The 19,144-nt window shown below is 37.3% G+C and overlaps 1 protein-coding gene across 5 annotated transcripts; it reads right to left on the bottom strand.

Moving 5' to 3' along the window:
- Window positions 1–773: 773 nt before the first annotated feature.
- LOC104415295 (pyruvate dehydrogenase (acetyl-transferring) kinase, mitochondrial) lies at window positions 774–6,078 on the bottom strand. Of its 5 annotated transcripts, none has more exons than XR_005549844.1 (7): window positions 5,539–5,787; window positions 4,655–4,913; window positions 4,277–4,457; window positions 3,864–4,011; window positions 3,464–3,677; window positions 2,569–2,688; window positions 774–1,364 (listed from the first exon to the last, which is right to left on the bottom strand). XR_005549844.1 is itself a non-coding variant. In XM_039310159.1 (6 exons), exons 1-6 carry the CDS (start codon window positions 5,785–5,787, stop codon window positions 2,630–2,632), a joined length of 1,074 nt encoding a protein of 357 aa, XP_039166093.1. In that variant the 3' UTR covers window positions 2,333–2,629. The 5 variants fall into 5 exon arrangements, 2 of the variants coding, with proteins under 2 accessions (XP_039166093.1, XP_010024871.1); XR_005549843.1 differs by having other exon boundaries at window positions 774–1,391; XR_005549842.1 differs by having other exon boundaries at window positions 890–1,391; window positions 2,517–2,688.
- Window positions 6,079–19,144: the final 13,066 nt, after the last annotated feature.

The raw sequence follows: 19,144 nt of genomic DNA on the forward strand, positions 1-19,144 counted from the left end.
TGGAGGGAGAAGGGAGTTCCGTCATTTTCTCTCCTTTCCAATATCTTCCGAAGCACATTTTTGCCTTGGCTAATTATAGAATTCAAAGAGAAATTGGCATTCCCACGCACCAAATTGCTGTGTGTGAGGGGTTTTCAAGAACCATGAAGTTCCCTACAAATTCTTTTGAACGTCAAGTCATCTGCAAAATTATGGGCATCTGCAAAGTCTTGAGGGTGAGATGATAAATCATGCAAACTCATCCTGATCTTCAATCGAAAGTTTAAAAAATGGGCGGGAAGATTATTGCATATACATTATATATGTTATCAACATCGTAGATTTAAGTTGATCGCAACGATTATAAAGAATGGGTATTGAATATCTTTGTTGTGGAATATGTGGTTTGGAAAATGCGATGCATCGAATCTATAAACATAATTAAGAATTTCTCAAACCGATAAGCCACTTGTTAGGCTTGACATCCATTAGAGAATCAACTAGTTAAATGTGTATGCTTTGATCTTTCGAGGATGATCTTGATTTATGCCTTTAAAAACGCGAGATCAACTTGTGAAGATTGCTCAGCTTATCACACAGCGTCGGCGTCATCACTCGAACTCTGTTAAAGAAACAGCAGAGAGCGAAGGGTGTGTACTTGCTCAATGTATATATGACATTCAGCCATTGATCAACAGTTTTCGTAAACATGGAAGCAAGCATGGAAGATGCAGATGAGATACTCGCCAGTCCAGATGTTGAAGGGCCTGGTGCATTCGTTGGGGCTTGCAGAATCCACAAGAAAATCTCATCAGGTTTAAGACCAAAACCGATTATAGACATCCGCATCTCTGAGAATTCCCAAATATGCAGAAGACTATTCAATGCATAACTAAGTTCGACTCAAACGTTTTTTATGGCGTAATCGTCGTGGGAAATAGAAACCGAATCTGAATCCAGAAACCAAATCCGACCACTCTTTGCTCCAGCAAGTGCTCTTGTAAAGATTGCACATGGTCATGGATGGAAAGAAACAGGCATGCATCACGTGTGCAGAAGTTGACATAGGGGTGTGCATGGTCCAAGCGGGCGGTTCCCGACCTAGAACCGGGAACCACCCGCTAAGAACCAGTTCCAAAAATTGGAACCGGATCCACCCATTTGTTGCGATAGATCCACCCGGAACCCACCGCCGTCCGGTCCGGTTCCCGGGTGGATCCATGGAACCGGTCTCACAAAATAATAATGTAACTGCGGTGATGCATTTGCAACTATGTTCGACTATCTCTTCTTTTTCCCGCCCTTGCCAGATTTCGAAGCTCCAGTACTCGCGGTGAACACAGGCTCTTGCTTCTTGGTCTGTCCAGGATGCCTCGGAACCAACTCTGCAACACGAAGCATGAGTTCTTTTCCTGCAGAACATCATTCAAAATTACTACATCTGCACAATAACCATTGATAAGATTTTCCAAGTCTATAACCAACAACATGACAGGATCTTTACTTTTTGTAGAATTACAACTTCCTCGATACTCAGATAACTCCTCAATAATGCACATTTGGCAGAGGCTAAGATAAACTACTTCCACTCTATTATGTTCATATCAACAGCAAGAGCAACTTGCAGGCACTAGTGATGCAGAGCTGCGACGATGTGCAGATTCAGCTTGCTGTGATCTCTTCCATGCAGAGGACAATGATTTCACTAAATAAGATATGTCACCTCATCAATTGTTTCAAGAACAGTCCAAAAATGGGAGTCGGGTCGGGACTTTCTTCTGCGCTCAAAGATCGGGACTAATTTTGGTTCGTGCACTGCTTGCCACTTTTGATGCTGGGTTTGTTAATTAGTAATTTCAATTTTTTTAATATTAAAAATAAATCAGTCTAATCCAGGTGGGCGGGTGAATGAATCCACCCATGGAACCGGGAACCGGACCGGTTCTCTCAAGAACCACCGGTTCCAGGCGGTTCCGGAACCGACGGTCCGGGCGGATTCGGTTCTTTTGCACACCCCTAGCACACCCCTAGACATAATTGACATGGTCATGGTCATGCCAACCTTCGTGACAAATACAGGGGACTGAATGTAAGCATTAGCTACGACCAAAAAAAAAAAAAGTATGCATTAGCCAGTATAAGTGAATTCGACGAATAAAAATATTCTTTGCCCATTTGAAGATATAAAGCAAAAGGTCGCCGTCATCTCACAAATTCTTTTAACCCTGAAATCCCTCTAGACTCAAGTGATTTTCCAGCCCTTACTCAAGACACAGTGCAACACTGTTGACTTCTCTTGAAAGATTCGAGTCAATATCATGAGTGAGATGACTTTAATAATGGAACACGCAGGTTAGAGCCACATGATCGACTACTAATTTCCACTTTTTCCCCTTGTGCTGCACGTTTATGTGAATGCTCAACATTCAGAGTAAAATCAGAATCTGCATGGAATGGCCTAAAACGGCGAACACTGGATTACAGGTTAATGCCGGCATTGACACGTTGAAATGCGGAAGAATATACAGGAAAGCTACCCGTTATTTGTAAATGGAAAATTGCAGCTGCTTCTTGCTTTTTAAGACGAACCTCCGTGGGCATTTCCCAGAAGTCTGTTCTCATGAACCAGGAGTTCATGCTTTAGTTTTTCTCACGGAAGCGGTTCTTGCGAATCTGCGAGGCGAGATAAATGGAGGTATGCATCAGTCCCTGCAGAGACAAATTTACAGAGTTGAGTGGAGAAGTGTAGGTAAAACTTTGCCGATTGTGCAAAATGATACCACGGCTGGAATTTTATCCATGTAAAAGCAGCCGTAAAACATTCAAATTCGATCATATTATGAAAAGCATACTGTTTCATACCATGTGAAATCAATATTTTGGCAGTTTACAGTTCCCATAAAGCTAGTTAGTTCGTAAGGACATCCAATCCAACGTCCTCAGGGCTCATCAGCGTTAATTCCCCTGACTTTCAATTGCTTCATCCAAATAATGCGTCTGGGCTTACAAATTTGGAGAAACTTTATATAAAATTTACTTAACAGTTACAAGCCTAGAGAGCTGATCTCGACCAGCTTAAGTCCGGAACATGCATTCTCATTAGAAAATTCTGCTGCAAAATCTTCAGCAAAGTGAATGCAAATAGACTTCATCTCTACAGAGTTGCAATGTGCACCTATATACTCTTTTTGCCCCCTCTTAAATGAAACAGGTGAGAACTTAACACGTTCGTGTGCCAACAAATGTACGAACTTATGCTAATAATTACCTATGCTAATAATTACCGAGCAATACACCCAAAGAATGCAACTGATTATGGCCAAAAAATTGACCAATGCAAGTGCAGTGAATGGAATGTAATGACAAAAGGCACAAATCATCCTTTGGAGACCTGAAGGTCTACATGCTTCCATATAACTTGTGGAACCATTCGTGTAAAGATAGAAATGACAGAGGAGTGGAGAATAAAAAAAGATAATCTCACCATATCCTTCCATAGAAATAATTTGCAGGTCACCACCGAAGTACCGAGCATACAGACGGCTGATTGGAAGCCCATACCCATAACCGGCCATAGTCACATTATCAGCTATTCCAAGATCTGAGTTCTCATCCAGGGGGTTTTTCGCAGTGCTATACAGATACGTGAAGATTTTGGGAAGACCACTTCTTGGGATGCCACCCCCCTCATCTGAGACCTATAGTCATATACAAAAATAAGTCAATGGCCTATCAATATCAAATGCCTGTCTGCAGAAAAAGCTTTGTTATGCTTCTACATTTTCTCATGACATAAGTGTTGAGGGGCACACTTTCACTCATAACATGAAATTTCGCGAACTAGAGAAACTTGTACGAATCGAATTCAAATAATAGGATTGCACCTTGATTGTAACGTCTTCGTCTCCATCAGCAACAATAATTCGAATAGGAGGTGCAACTTTATCTGAATCCATGAATCGTTCTTGGACAGCACGCAAAGAGTTCTTAACCAACTCAAATACCATTAGATGCAAGTGTGTTGGAACATACCTGCAAAAAAGCAACAAGAATAGCTAAAGAATAGCACATGGAAGCAAGATATGTAGATGCATCCACTCAGATGCTTAGAATCAATGGTGAGACTACATCATCGATCAAGAAAATAGAAAAATGTACCAGGCTCTCAGCACACACAAGCACCTGCACTATAACATACATGGGGAAATAAAGATTTCGGGAGGGAGGGGGAGGTACATGCCCGGGCGCATGCGTAGAGAGAGAGAAATGAAATTGACATGGTTAGATTGTGACTTACGGGAATGTAAAGCTGGGATCCCCATATATATTAATATCCGGAGCACTGCCATACTCGCGCAAACAAATAGCACGAGCATCCTCAATAGCATTACGTGCAACCTCAACTGGGGACATTCTCGTGTGGATATATCCCACGCAATGAGGAGGAGGATTGGGATTATGCAACTCCACATGCTGACCTGAAATTCATTCACAATTTAAGTGCATAAGTGCATCATCATTCCTTTTAATTAAATGTTCTTTGGCCACCACCTAAGAGCATCATCATTTAATATCAATTGCAGAAAACATTAAGACGGCCATAAAAAATAAGAACTACAAAGTGTTTCATCACATCAGTCGATAAAGCGCAAAATAGAAGAAAACTAAGTCTCACCAATAAGCATTCGAATGCCAATTCTTGACATGTAAAAACGGTCAAGAAATTGATGGATCTCATCCAGATCCTCAGTAACAACCTTCTGTTTCATGTCTTTCTTCAGCTGTTGAACTCCTAATGCCATCATTGGGACGACATTATTATGTCTAACCTTTACTGCCTTTATCATTTGCGTGAAATCCCTCTCGTCAGTCGCATCCTTGATATCAGGGAAGGCCCTGACGTCGCGGAAAGAATCCAAGTACCAATCCCGAACCTGAAGAGTGAAATAGAAGCGTGAATAGATGATATACCACTCCATATAGCTTTCATAGGCCTAGCCGATTGGACTACCAGACCAGCAATACTCGTTCAAAAGTCTAGCTTAGACATGGAATGACAATTGCAGCACAAGAAGGTAAAAAAGGGAAGAAAGGGAAAGCTGTCCTACAAAACCAAGAAGTCCCCGTGATACCCAAATAAGCAAGATTCACCCTCAGAAGCCAATACAGCATCCAGTATGAACACATTCTGTGCTGCAAATTACCAATTCCGTCGCCAAACTGATAAAGCAAACCTCAAAGGCCCGTGTCAGCGAATCGCCACTCGATATTTTCAAGTGGTAAATAAGCGAAAGTTCACAGATTTCAGTCAACCCCCATTAAAATAATAACAAAAAACGCATCCATCATTAGAACACCCTTCACCCCTTTTTAACCAGAAAAACCAAATCCCATCTCTAAAAATATATATATAAGCGGATACGGTCAAATCACAAAGAATCGAGCCAAGAACTCTCCGACCCATCACCACTAAACAAACAATAAACGCAACCACGACCTCATTTCCCCCGAAAAAGACACGAACCCCACCCCCCTCTCTTCTCCGGCTCTCTTTCTTACCTTCAAGACGGCGGGTTTCTCAGACAATCCGTACGGCAGGTTCTCGAGCTCTATGGCCCGGCGGGCGATCCTGATGGGGAGCTCCTTGTGGAGGAACTGGGCGGAGATGAGCAGGTTGCGCTCGCTGGGCCGGGACCCGAACTCCATCATGTACTTGAGGCTGACCCCGGTCTGCTTCAGGCCGCCCCACCGGTGCGCCTCGTCGAGCAGGCTCTTGGAGTAGGCCTCGCACAGCTTCTTGGCCGCCATGGCCCCACCAAGACCGAGCAGAGGCGAGAAGCGGCGGGGGGAACCGGGCAGGGCGAAACTGACATAGAAAGAGGGATCAAGAACGAGGCCCCACGAGAAAAAGATAGCACTTCCGAGGCATTTATAGGGGGGAGGAAAAAATGGGTAGGAGCCGAACAGAGGAATGGATGGAAATGGAGAGGAAAGGCGCGAGCTTTTTCCGTCTCGGAGAAGCTAACGATGTTGTGCGGGTTTCCTCTTCTTCTTTGCTTCTTCGTCTTCTTCGTCTTTCTTTCGTCTTCCTGTTTTTGAGGCTTTTTGAAGGGAGGGGAAGAGAGAGAGGATTTGATGATGATGTGGCTGGGAGGGCTCGGCACGTGTGGGGGCAACTTCGTCTTTCCCTCCTCCCTTCCACACCAAAATGCACCTCGTCGCCCTTTTTTCCTGGATAAGCATTACTTAAAATTCTAAAGTTAGTCAATTCTCAAAAAAGTACAATTGAGAAAGAGATTTGATTAGAACAATTTGATAAATTTTAAGATTTTATTATCCATTTCTAAAATTTTAAAACTCAATTACGTTTTTATGATAAGTTTTAACATTTTCAATGTATTTATCCATTCGACTTAAGGCGATTTACTAATTTTCATTTCAAATCACGAATAAATTCGATTTTTAAATTTCGTTTGTTTTATAGAAAAATAAATAATTTAGAAAATTATTTTCTTAAAGATGGACAAAATTTGGAGGTGAAGCAATAAGAAACGAAAGGAGACATGGGAAATTTTTTTGTATTCGTTGATCTATTGTTTAATATACAGAGGAATCACTATATAATACAGATAACAAGCAATAAAAAAAGAATGATTATATTTCTCTAATCTATGAGTATTGAATCCAATTTTAGATTAATTCAAATAAATAATTACAATCAAAATAAATTTTCGATATCTCTCAAACATATTCACTAGAATCAACATCATATCTTCCAACAAAGATGGCCACTTATATCGCTTAAAGTAATAGGTCGGTGAACAATTTAAGCTTTATGGATAAATAAAAATATTTTTCGTTCATTAATTTTTATGTGTGGTATAAATGATCATTTTTAAAAAGATATATTTAAAATCATTCATTTCTTACAAGTAAATCTGCCTTAATGAACTGGGTTTTGGTCAATGAGCTGCTATGGCGATGTTATCGGAACAATAACAATATAAAATTCGATAAATGAGACTTTTCAAGCTGAAGAAAACCAAGGTGCTTTCGTGCTGCCGCCCACAGCTTTGCCTTGGCTGGAGAGAGAGAGAGAGAGAGCCCCACGCATTTGGAAACAAAGGACAGAACGAATGGAAAGATCCAAAGTCGGAATCCCATTTTTGCTTAAACAAATAATTAGAAGATGCTTGGCTCGAGAAGATCGATTGGATCTTCTATTACATTAGACCATGCCATTTTCTTTTTTATATTGGACGATGCCATTTCGTTCTTTAATGTCTAGGTAAAGAGCAACTTGTTCGAGTTAAAAAGCCTGAAATCGACCACCATTCGCATGCTATGGTAAAATTTTGTCTCCTTATGATCCCCCAATACCCTTCCCTACTTTAGAGCAGCGCTTTCAATCCTCCATATATTCATCATTTTTTTTCCATCAATACGACAATGTGTTAAGTCGTCTAATTTGTCTTCGCATCCTATTTTCTTTGGGGGTAATCTCGAGGCTTCATCATAGGCCTTGAGCCTATTTTCAACCCCTCGTGTCAATAGGAAAAGTTATTTTACGTGATGATTACATTACCCGATGATAAGACTTTAATTGGCATGTGGGGATCAGAGGGGGTCCCCCCTCTTTCGAGTTGGCCAGGGTTTTCCTTAGGGATCTTATCCCGTGTTTCTCCTCCTCACTTACCTGTAAATGGCTTGTGGGGGGGAGGAGACACCCTGGGATATCCATCCGGTCGGTGGAGCAGGTTTAAAAAGGCACTGCTTCGGATCTCTTTTAATCCTCCATATATTCATCATTTTTTTCCATCAATACGACAATGTGTTAAGTCGTCTAATTTGTCTTCACATCCTATTTTCTTTGGGGGTAATCTCGAGGCTTCATCATAGGCCTTAAGTCTATTTTCAACCCCTTGTGTCAATAGCAAAAGTTATTTCACGTCACGATTACATTACCCAATAATAATGCTTTAATTGACATGCCCTGTTATGAATGTTATTTTACTTTTGTCAAGTAGGTCATGCGTCTCGTATTAGATTAAGATCGTTCTACCACATGTCGTCATTGCATTGCATAACCGTCTCATAAAATAATCTTCCCGTGCCAGTTGACATTAATACAATTATCTTCTTATCTTCTTGGTTCAAGTGTCCATCAATAGGCAGTCTATTCACGCATGGAATAACCCATGTCCAAGGTGGAAATTTTCCCTACGTACCGAGCCGTCCCTAATGGTGCCAATTACGTTAGGTAGCTTTGGGTCCATTTGGCCGCGTAATCTAGGACGTCCTAGCAATGACCGACGAGGTTGTGCTGTCGCTAGCGATTACCTTATCTTTCTTATGCGCAATTCGTGGACAGCAACGGCTGGCAGTTTTTCCGGGGCCGAAGAGGACAACCTAAGTAGAGTCCTGGCAATGTTTATCACGAGTACATCCGAGTTCTCCAAGAGCATCATGCATATTTCCCGATGCGTGCTCGAATCGCGGCAATTCCCTAGTTCATTCCATACAAGAGAAGAGAAAAAAGGGAACGAAAGTCAAGGATGAAGACACCATCCTTTTGTCCATTTATGACGAGGGTCTCCAGGGTGTTTCCTTGGTTTTGAAGATGGACGTGTGCTTCTCGTTTCCTTTCAGGGGGTTTGTGAATCACATGACACTTCATGGGAGTTATGAATCACATGAGGAAGCCCTTGGGCGGACGTCTTCCGAGCTGCTAAGTCAATGAAGTATCTTTTCTTAATACATGGTTACCCGAACGGATGAAATCAACCACATTGCGTAAAGTAGTATCAATCCTTTGTGATCCTGAGAGTACAGACATTATATCCCGTGGCAACCATTTCACCCAGATTGATTTTCATTAGTGAGTCTATATGCTCACATTTCTCCCTTTTCTTTGGACCTCTTTGATCTAGAGCTATGATTGATTGATCATATGTCGTCGAGTACATTAAACCATCCATGTCGGAAACTATGACAAGATCACAAAAAATCGTTCCCTGATCATCTAAGATAATGAAATTACCAAGATAAAAAATATTGCGTCAAACTGAAAATTTGAATCATAAGACCATGGCCCCAATTCGGAGGCTATCTTATTGACTTGACAAAGGGAAAGATTCATTGAGCATTCACTTTCGTGCATCCACCAAACGGGTATTAAAAGGGCTTGGAATCAGCCATTTCCTAAGAAAGTGGCAAACCCTTTGGTTTTGCTAGGGTTAAGATGTGAGATGCTTTGGTCATGGAAGGGAGGACCCTCAGCACTTGGATCCGGTGAGTCCGGTACTCATTGGTCCAATTTTTGAGTGAGTCCATAAAATCAACGGGACAACTCCTGGTCCCCATTAATTGAACCAACTCTTACTAGGCGATTTCCGATTCTAAGATGGAACCCCACCCTGTGACCAACGCAAGCGTCAACTTGAGCCACGAGTGGTCCCATGGCTTTTCTGCTCTGTGGCTGAGATACTCACAGGATTCCGAGAGGGATTCCCAACTAAAGCTCCACCTAACATTCCTCCCCAAGCTTTTGTGTGGCCACTGATTCCCGGCAGTCACCTTCTCTTATTCTTCTCCCACGAAGCTTAAGACACTCGGGCCAATTGCAATGCTGGAGTGCTTACTGTTAGCGACAGGTTGGGGTGTTTCCATGAGGAATTTGCATTCGAATTTCGGAATCCCATCTTTTTCTTTCCTTTTCTTGGTCGGATAATCCTGTTTTCTTGAAAGAAGAGCAAAAGATCATGGAAAATGATCTTTGAGGAAGCGTAACCGAAAAACGAATATTGCCTTAAGGTGTTAATGGTTGCAGTTTTTTTTTTTTTTAATGAGGAATATGCTTACTTGCGAACGAGAAAAAAGATGGCTCGCCTCGATTGAGGATGAGGTGGGCAAGAAAAGTTTGTTTAGAGTGACTCCATGCGTGAAGCAATATTCTTGAGCAAGTAAAAGGGTGCATATACGTTTCTATTATAGAGAGATAAAGGGTTAAAAGGGGTGGAAAAAGATACTAATGAGACGTGAAATGAATGAAACTTTTGAAAGAATGACCCATCTCATTCTTATTTTTGGTTGGAAAATCCCGTTTTCTTAAAGAAAAGCAAAAGATCACAAGAACGATCTCGAGGGCTGTTATCTTGAGGAAGTGTGGCGGACACAAGAATGTTTCTTTAGGTTTTGGAGATGGCATAATGCAGTGAAGAGTAAAGTCTGTGTGCTCTAGAAGAAAGATTGCTCCCCTTGATTAAGGATGAGTTGGGCGCAATAAGTTTGTTTGAAGTAGTTTGAATGCGTGAAGCGACGTTCTAGAGTATGTCAAGTGTGGAAGTAGGTTTCTTTTTATAGGTAGACAATCTTTTTTAGGTAGACATAAGTCTCTTCTATAGTTAGAAATTGATTAAAAAGGGGAATAAAGTATCAATGAGATGTGAATAGACACTTTGCAGAGTATGATATGTTGGAAGTTTGTTCGTAAAACAAACTAAGTGCATGTTTTCTTGTCCCACATAAGAAAAGTGGGAGGAAGTGAGTTAATTAATAAGTGTGGGGTTTCTTCAGTCTACATAAAGAGATAATTGGGTGTGGGCTAGACCCCACCATACCCACATGTGGGTGCGCGATTTTGGCGCAATCCAATGAAGAGTAAAGTCTTTCTTCTTTAGAAGAAAGATTGCTCAATTAAGGATGAGTCGAGCGCATTAAGTTTGTTTAAAGCAGAAAGATTGCATCCATGCTCAATTAAGGATGAGTCGGGCGCATTAAGTTTGTTTAAAGCAGAAAGATTGCATCCATGCTCAATTAAGGATGAGTCGGGCGCATTAAGTTTGTTTAAAGCAAGATTGCATCCAATGAAGAGTAAAGTCTTTCTTCTTTAGAAGAAAGATTGCTCAATTAAGGATGAGTCGGGCGCATTAAATTTGTTTAAAGCAGTTGCATCCAATGAAGAGTAAAGTCTTTCTTCTTTAGAAGAAAGATTGCTCGATTAAGGATGAGTCGGGCGCATTAAATTTGTTTAAAGCGGTTGCTCGATTAAGGATGAGTCGATCGGTCTTCTTTAGAAGAAAGATTGCTCGATTAAGGATGAGTCGAGCACATTAAGTTTGTTTAAAGCAGTTTGAATGAAGAGTAAAGTCAGTTTGTCTTATCTAGAAGAAAGATTGCTCAATTAAGGATGAGTCGGGCGCATTAAGTTTTTTTAAAGCATTTTGAATGAAGAGATTGCTTGATTAAGGATGAGCCAGGCGCATTAAGTTTGTTTAAAGCAGTTTGAACGAAGAGTAAAGTCAGTTTGTCTTCTCTAGAAGAAAGATTGCTCGATTAAGGATGAGTCGGGCGCATTAAGTTTTTTTAAAGCAGTTTGAATGAAGAGATTGCTCAATTAAGGATGAGTCGGGCGCATTAAGTTTGTTTAAAGCAGTTTGAATGAAGTGTAAAGTCTGTCTGCTCTAGAAAAAGATTATTGCTCTAGAATAAAGTATCAATGAGATGTGAATAGACACTTTGCAGAGTATGATATGTTGGAAGTTTGTTCATAAAACAAACTAAGTGCATGTTTTCTTATCCCTCATAGGAAAAGTGGGAAGAAGTAAACTAATTAATAAGTGCGGAGTTTCTTTAGTGTACCTAAAGAGATAATTGGGCGTGGGTTAGACCCCACCATACCTGTGTGCGGGTGCGCGAATAATTGCGCTATTTAATTAGCCCTAACCCCTTTGTTATTTATTTTTTTTTTCTTATGGTTATGTTATTAATTTTAATCAATTCAAAGGTCGTTTTGTTTTGAGAATTTTCAGAAATTATTTTAAAAATGAAATTTAATTTTTAAAAAATTATTATTATTATTCCGAATTTTTGTTTGTGTCTTTTCAAGACTTTGGAAAATATAATCTTTCAATTTGCAAATTTTCCCGAAGGTTGCATTTGTTCGAATTTTTTTCAACTTCTTATGAATTGACGCCTTTGTTCAATTGGGCAATTTTCGAAAGGACACGTTTGTTCATTTTTGCAATTTTTCACGAAGAGTTGCCTATGTTTTAAGAGTGTTTTATATATATACATGTTAGTTTTCAGAAGAACAAGAGGGAACATTTTTTATCTTTTCGAGCATTTTTTATGAAAACTACAGCCATTTTTTCAATTGTTTCCTAGAGAGACTCTAGAGAAATACTATAATTGCTATATAATATTTTCATTTTTTAGATTTTGTTGTATCTTTGAGGATATTTGCTGGTGACTATTACCAATGTTGTGGGGAAAATAAATCTTTAAAAGAAAGTGCTATTACCCCTCAAATTCCGATTTGATCACTCTAAAGATCCGACTTCATTATTCTACCCAATTCGAATCCATATTTTCCCAACATGATATTGAATATTTACAATTAAGGAGCACGTTGATGCAAAAGGATAGAATATATTCTGTACAAAGTGTCTAGGGTTTTAATCATGTGTTCTAGAAAGGAATCGGTATCTACAGTGATATTGCAATGAAATGAAAACTCATTGTGGATGAAAGGAGACAAACAGTGAAACCAAGATGTTATGAGAAAGATTGCGAACATCCCTTGTTCTCTTAATAATTAGTAGTAATTTCAAAGACTAGTGGAAATAGCATCTTATAGCCTATTTTTACGGATATAACATATTTATTATTTCGTCCTAAATTTTTGCGAATGAAAAGAAAATGTAGTTCAAATTTCAAAAGATGGATATCAAAAAATTCTATATCTACATATCAATATCTATATATATATTTTGAATTATTTCAGGTATTTTGCGTTAAACAAAAGACTTCAGGAGCCTTAATAATATATATTTTGAAAAATTGAAAAAAATGTAAGTTAAAATTAGTTATTTCTCCATATATATATTGAGAAAAGAAATTAGTAAATATTAATATTTCTCCATCTCCCTCTATTAAGCAATGGGTACCATTTACAAAGCGAAAGTTGAATTTAAGATTTCTATCGTTTCGATGGACACATTCTACTTCAACGTCACCTTCTTCCTCTGTAACTAAAATGAGTGAACTTAAGTTTGTGGCATCATTCGCTTATTTATGATGAAGGGAAACCGCAAATGTCATAATTTTCATATGACACTCATTTTAATGGTATTTTTTTTTCTTGATTACTTTGAGAGCTATGTTCGTAAAAGGTCAATCACTTTAATATCATCGGCAATTTGTGTGATTAAAAAATTTAATGCAACATTATTTTAATGAACATTATTCAATGTGACTCACTAGCAAAGTAAAACCAACAATATTAATGATAAACAATGTCATTTATGCATGTTTTTTGCCCCCGAATTAATGAATTAAAGTGAATTGGGGCTAAAATTGTTGTGTTCTTCAACCTAGAAATTAGGGCAAAATTAGGTGCCGAAATTTGTGATGGAGACTAGTAGAAGGACAAGCGGCTCAAGATCTTATCAACAAAGCTAAGATGAAGGTGAATGTAATGACCATGACGTTTTGCCCGAGCATGCTCGCACGCTCCACCTGCCCACGATGCTTTTGAAGAAAGGGGTCGAAAGAGGCCTCACTCCATTCGCCATGGTCAAGAGACGGTGGGCTAGGCACACATGGTAGAGGAAATGGTCCATGAGGAGGCCGCCCTCTTCGCAACCATCCCTCCGATCACCGAGTCCTGGCTCGACGAGCTTGTCAAGCAACTTGTGCCCAGTCTCACTTTCATGTACCTACACATGAACATGCATGACTAAAAATCAAGCTAGTCCATCTTGGGGTGGGCTTAACTTGTGTTTGTGCTTGCATGGCTTATATATTCTTCACAAGCTTGAAGTTTTTGATTTGCTCTTTCGTTTCATTCAATAAAGCAAGAAGAATGAAAGAGAGAGAGATCATTTTTGTCAAGTTCAATTTTTGTCGAGAAAGTTGCTATTAAAAGAAATTTAAATGCAAACGATCATGTTGAACAAGTAATATAATGATGTGAAAAGATATCATCTCACAGAAATTGATGATTAATAAACTGATTAAATATTAAAAATGGACTAATTGTGAAATTTATCTAACTGATCGAAATAAAATTGAGAATAAATTAAAATTGATAATCTTAGAAGCAAAATTTCGAAACTAAACACAATTTATCAATCAAATAAATATATTAGAGTATCCGATTTCACTATAACCACTAGATTTGAATTTTAAATTGTTATGCATACAAGAACGATATCAAACATATGATAACAAATTTTCTTAATCTATTTACAATCTTATCTCTAAGCATAACAAACGTACTTAGTTTATCATCCACCATATCTATGAGAATTTAAATAAACATAAGTGCATAAAAATCTATGACCATTCTCATAAAAATGTGTAAAGGGTCCCACGATATTAATACCCCAAACATCAAATAATTTATGTACAATAATGTTGTTTCAATGCATTTCATTTTTCCTAGAAATATTTCTAGTTCTTTGATACCAATCACATGAACCTACATAGGAGTATGCATCTTTAAAAAGTGCAGGTTAATAAAATTCAGATTGTAAAATCTTAGCTACAGTTTTGGTAACACAAAAATGATCACTTGCCTCTCCGTCATGACAATGATAAAAAATATTTTCCCTCTAATTTTCTGCAATGGGCGAAAGCCTGACAGAGCAATGCCGCATGGAGGTAGAAGGCCCACGGGTCGTGAACTTCTTTTCCAAGAGAAGAAGCAATGACAATCTTTGTCTAGAATACATCTATTTATGACTAATTTTGCACATACTTTAAATAAAAAAGGTTATTCCCAAAAGTAAATTTTATTGTAAGAAAAGAATTTTCTTCTTTTGTTGATATGATAATTCAAGAGGAAGAATATTGCTTACCAAAAAATTCGCAAAGTCGTTGTACTAGGAAATTTTTATGGATTTGATGGAAAAAAATTTCTCACCAAGGAACTCTTCCAAAATAGGTCTTATGTCTTCCTTTCTTGACAAATGATCTACAACTAGATTTGCAATCCCCTTTTTATCTTTGATTTCCAAATCAAACTCTTGCACCAATAAAATACACTTGATTAAACGGGGTTTTGATTCTTTTTTTTTTCAAGGAGATACTTAAGAGTAAAGTGATCGGAATAAACTTTAACTTTTGAGTCAATTAAATAAGAATGAAATTTATCAAAAGCAAAAATTACCACCAAAAATTCCTTTTCTTATGGAATAATTTAATTGTACACTTGACAATGTTCAACCGACATAGTAAATAATTTGAAAAACTCCATTCTTCCTTCATCCTAAAACAACTCCCACTATAGAATCACTAGTATCACACACCAGCTTAAAAGGTAAGTCCCATTCTAGTGCTAACACTATATTTTTCTTTAAAGTGTTAAAAGCCAACACACATTCATCAAAAAAATGAAATGGAGCATCTTTTATAAAAAAAATTAGAAAGGGGTTTAGCAATTTTTGAAAAATCTTTTCTAAATTGCTTGTAGAATCCCACATGCCCCAAAATCTTCAGGCAAGTTTCATAGATGTTGATTGAGGCAATTTTGCAATGACCTCCATTGTTGCTCAATCGAATTCTATTCCATTTCTAGAGATTTTATGCCCAAACACAATTCATTTTTGCACCATAAAATGACACTTCTCTCAATCTAAAATAAGGTTAGTCTCCTTACATGTTTGTAAAACCAAAGCCAAATTATTTAAATAAGAAAAATGGAAAAATCATTCATGAAAATCTCAATCAACCAAAAAAAAAAAAAAAAAAATAGAAGAAGAAGAAGGCCATCATGCATATTTGAAAAGTAGATGATGCATTATAAAGACTAAAAGGCATTTTTCTAAAAGCAAAGATACCACGAGAACAAGCAAAATTAGTTTTCTCTTAATCTTTAGGTGCAATAGGAATTTGATAACACCCTGAATGTCAACTAAGAAAGCAATAAAACTCATATTTTACAAGCCTTTCCAATATTTGATCAATAAATGGTAAAGGAAATAGTAAAGGAAAATAATCTTTTCTAGTGGCATCACTCAATTTTCTGCAATCCATATATACACACCACCCAATAACTATCCCAGTTGGAATCAATTCATTGTTATCATTTTTTTGAGTAGTCATATCTCATTTCTTTAGCACAACTTGGAGAGGACTTACTTAGGAACTATTAGAGATAAGATAGATGATCTATTTATCAAGTCGCTTAATTACCTCAGCTTTCACTACTTCTCGCATTTTCGGATAATGAGTTTGTATTGTTCCTCCATCAAATTTTTGTACATGTAAAGTTAATGGCTAATTTCCTTGATGTTAGCTATTTTCCATCCAATTCCGTCCTTATGCTCTCTCAACGTCTTGAGTAATTTCTCATCCATCAAATCTATCAAAAAGAAGATATAATTATTGGCAAAGAAGAAATCCATCTAAACAAGCATATTTTAAATGAGAGAGTAAGGGTTTGTATTCAGGAATTAGAGGCTCTTCAATTGATGGTTTAGCCTTTGTTGTGTGTTATACCAACTCCTCATATTTTTGTTGTATTTTGCCTTGAAAATGGTAGATTTGCTTCTACGAAATTTGCGTACTCATTTATCTCCCCATTCTCAATTTCTTTGTCCATTAGTCGAATCAAGCATACTTCAAGTGGGTCTTTAAAAATATTTTCTTGAAAAACCTTATTTACCAACTTGTCAATTGTCTCAACTCTAAAATAAAAATTATCATCAGAGGGATATTTCATTACTTTAAAAATATTGTGTATCAATAAGAGCTCTTCTTGTTGGTAGAAAAGGTTGACATAAAATAAGTGGTGTTTCAAAATCTTCTTCCATGTCAAGAACTACGAAATATGCAATAAAAATAAACTCATCAACCTTTACCAATACATTTTCCATAATATCTCTTGGATATTTAATTGATCGATCAGCCACTTAAAGCAACATTATGGTTGCTTTTATCTCACCTATTCCTAATTTCTTGAAAATTGAAAAAGACATCAAATTAATACTTGCACCTAAATCACACAATGCATTTTCAAAGTAAAAATCTCTAATAGTGCAAGGAATTGTAAACTCCCTAGATCTTTCAACTTTGAAGGTAATTTGTTTTGTACAATGGCTTAGCACTCCTTATTCAACTATATAGTTTCATAATCCTTCAACTTCCTTTTCTTTGTTAAAATTTCTTTAAAAATTTTTGCATAACTAGACACCTGTGCTAAGGCATCTGCAAAAGAAATGTTAATGTACAATTTTTTTAAATTACATTAATAAATTTAGAGAATTGCCTATCTATTTAATGCTACTAGAGTCGCTAAGGGAATGGAATTTGTGGCACATATGACTTGAGATTATTTGAAAAAAGTTTGATCTTGCTTGCCTCATTTGGTTGTTTATTGACCTAATCTTATTTATCTTTGGAAATCTCCTTTTTGTCATCTTCTTCTCTCACTTGTTTAGCACTTCTCAAGGTTATAACTTTTACCTTTTCAATGGGGTTTTTCTCTGTGTTGTTAGGCGAAGAACTTTGTTGTCTCCCTAATATCATGTTTGCTAATTTACCCACTTGCATCTTTAGATTTTTTTTTTTTTTTTTTTTTGAAGTCTCTTGGCTCTAAAATCTCACATCTGTGCTCTTAATAAAGTCCTGAGTGGTGTTAGCAAGTTTGATGACCATATCTAGGAGATGGGATTTTGTTTCTTTTGATTATTTGAATCCCAGTGGTGATTTTGTCATATTTTGATTATTATGTAAAAAAATTGGATGATTATGTTATCTCAGATTATATGTGTTTGCGTAAGGATTATTTTATGGTCCATTAAAATTTCCAACAAAATTAACATTTTTACTAGATTGTGAAAAAGTATTACCTACCTGATATTTTGTGCTAACATGTCCACCACCATAAAAATTGCATGTCATATTCTAAATTTTAATGGCCAAACACTCATGTTATCTAGCTTTTTGTTGAGTGGTCCAACTTATGTGACAATTGCAACAAAAACATCTACACCACTTATGCGACAATTGCATCTACTTTATGAACTTCACTAGCTTTTTGCGCTAGTAGCCTCTCAATAGACCACTGATAATTATTGGATATCATTTTCTCTGATAGGTTCTAGCATTTTCCTAGTGTTTTATTATTAAAAGTTCCCTCTCGCATTACATCGATCATAGTATGGAGATTTGTATTAAACTCATTCTAATTTTTTTTATTTGCATCCATATGGGTAATCTATGATGTAAGCATCTCCTAAGAAACTCCTTGAATATTTCATATGCTTCATACAATGATATAGTATCTATTTGCATAAAATTAGTAATATCATTACACATTTTTGCAAACTTTACAAGTTGAAAGAACTTACTAATAAATTTTTGAACCATATCATTCCATATAATAATCAATCATGCAAGAAGATAATAGAGCCAAACCTTGTCATTGTCTTTAAGGGAAAAGGGAAATTCATTTAATCTAATAGCATCATTAGTAACTTTATTATATTTAAATCATCGCTTGAAAGCCCACTTAATTGCACTGATTTGTTAAAACACTTGAATGAGTGATGATTTTATCTCAAATTTGGCTGCTTGAATTGTAGGTCTCCCTATGTTTGATGTTGTCGTGACCCGATCTCGCCGCCCTTCGAAATGTCCAAGGTGGGAAAAGTCGGGTTTAGGAGTACTTGATCACGAGATCACGAGCTCTCCCAAGCTCGTACCCCGCGTGACAGCGGATTTATTTATATGATCTAAGTATTTAACAACCTAAAAAATATACAGGAGTCGCCACTAACCTTATCTTGGGGGTCGGCTAGAAACCCAATCGAGGGTCGGGAGTGTTCCCTCGATTCCTATGTAACCAGATATCTAGGTTCGGGGACTTGAGTTACGCTAATATTGCTATTAGCACTCTTTTAGTACATAAACAGTATGTTGTGTTTTTTTCCTAATATGTCAATGCATTTCTTTTTATATTTTCAGGATCGTCAATTCTATACTAAATGATCATGCGTGGTGGATTACTTTCATTCTATTTTATTTCTAAAAAAAAAAAAGGAAAACAATCAATAAAATTGAAAGTGCAAGACATTAAGTAGACAATCAAGGAAAACAGTTAAACCTAATTATGCAATTCTAAAAATAAAATAAAAACAATTGGGAAAGAAAGAAAACC

This window comes from Eucalyptus grandis, chromosome 3 (assembly GCF_016545825.1).
Source record: "Eucalyptus grandis isolate ANBG69807.140 chromosome 3, ASM1654582v1, whole genome shotgun sequence".
Taxonomy (NCBI): Eukaryota; Viridiplantae; Streptophyta; class Magnoliopsida; order Myrtales; family Myrtaceae; genus Eucalyptus; species Eucalyptus grandis.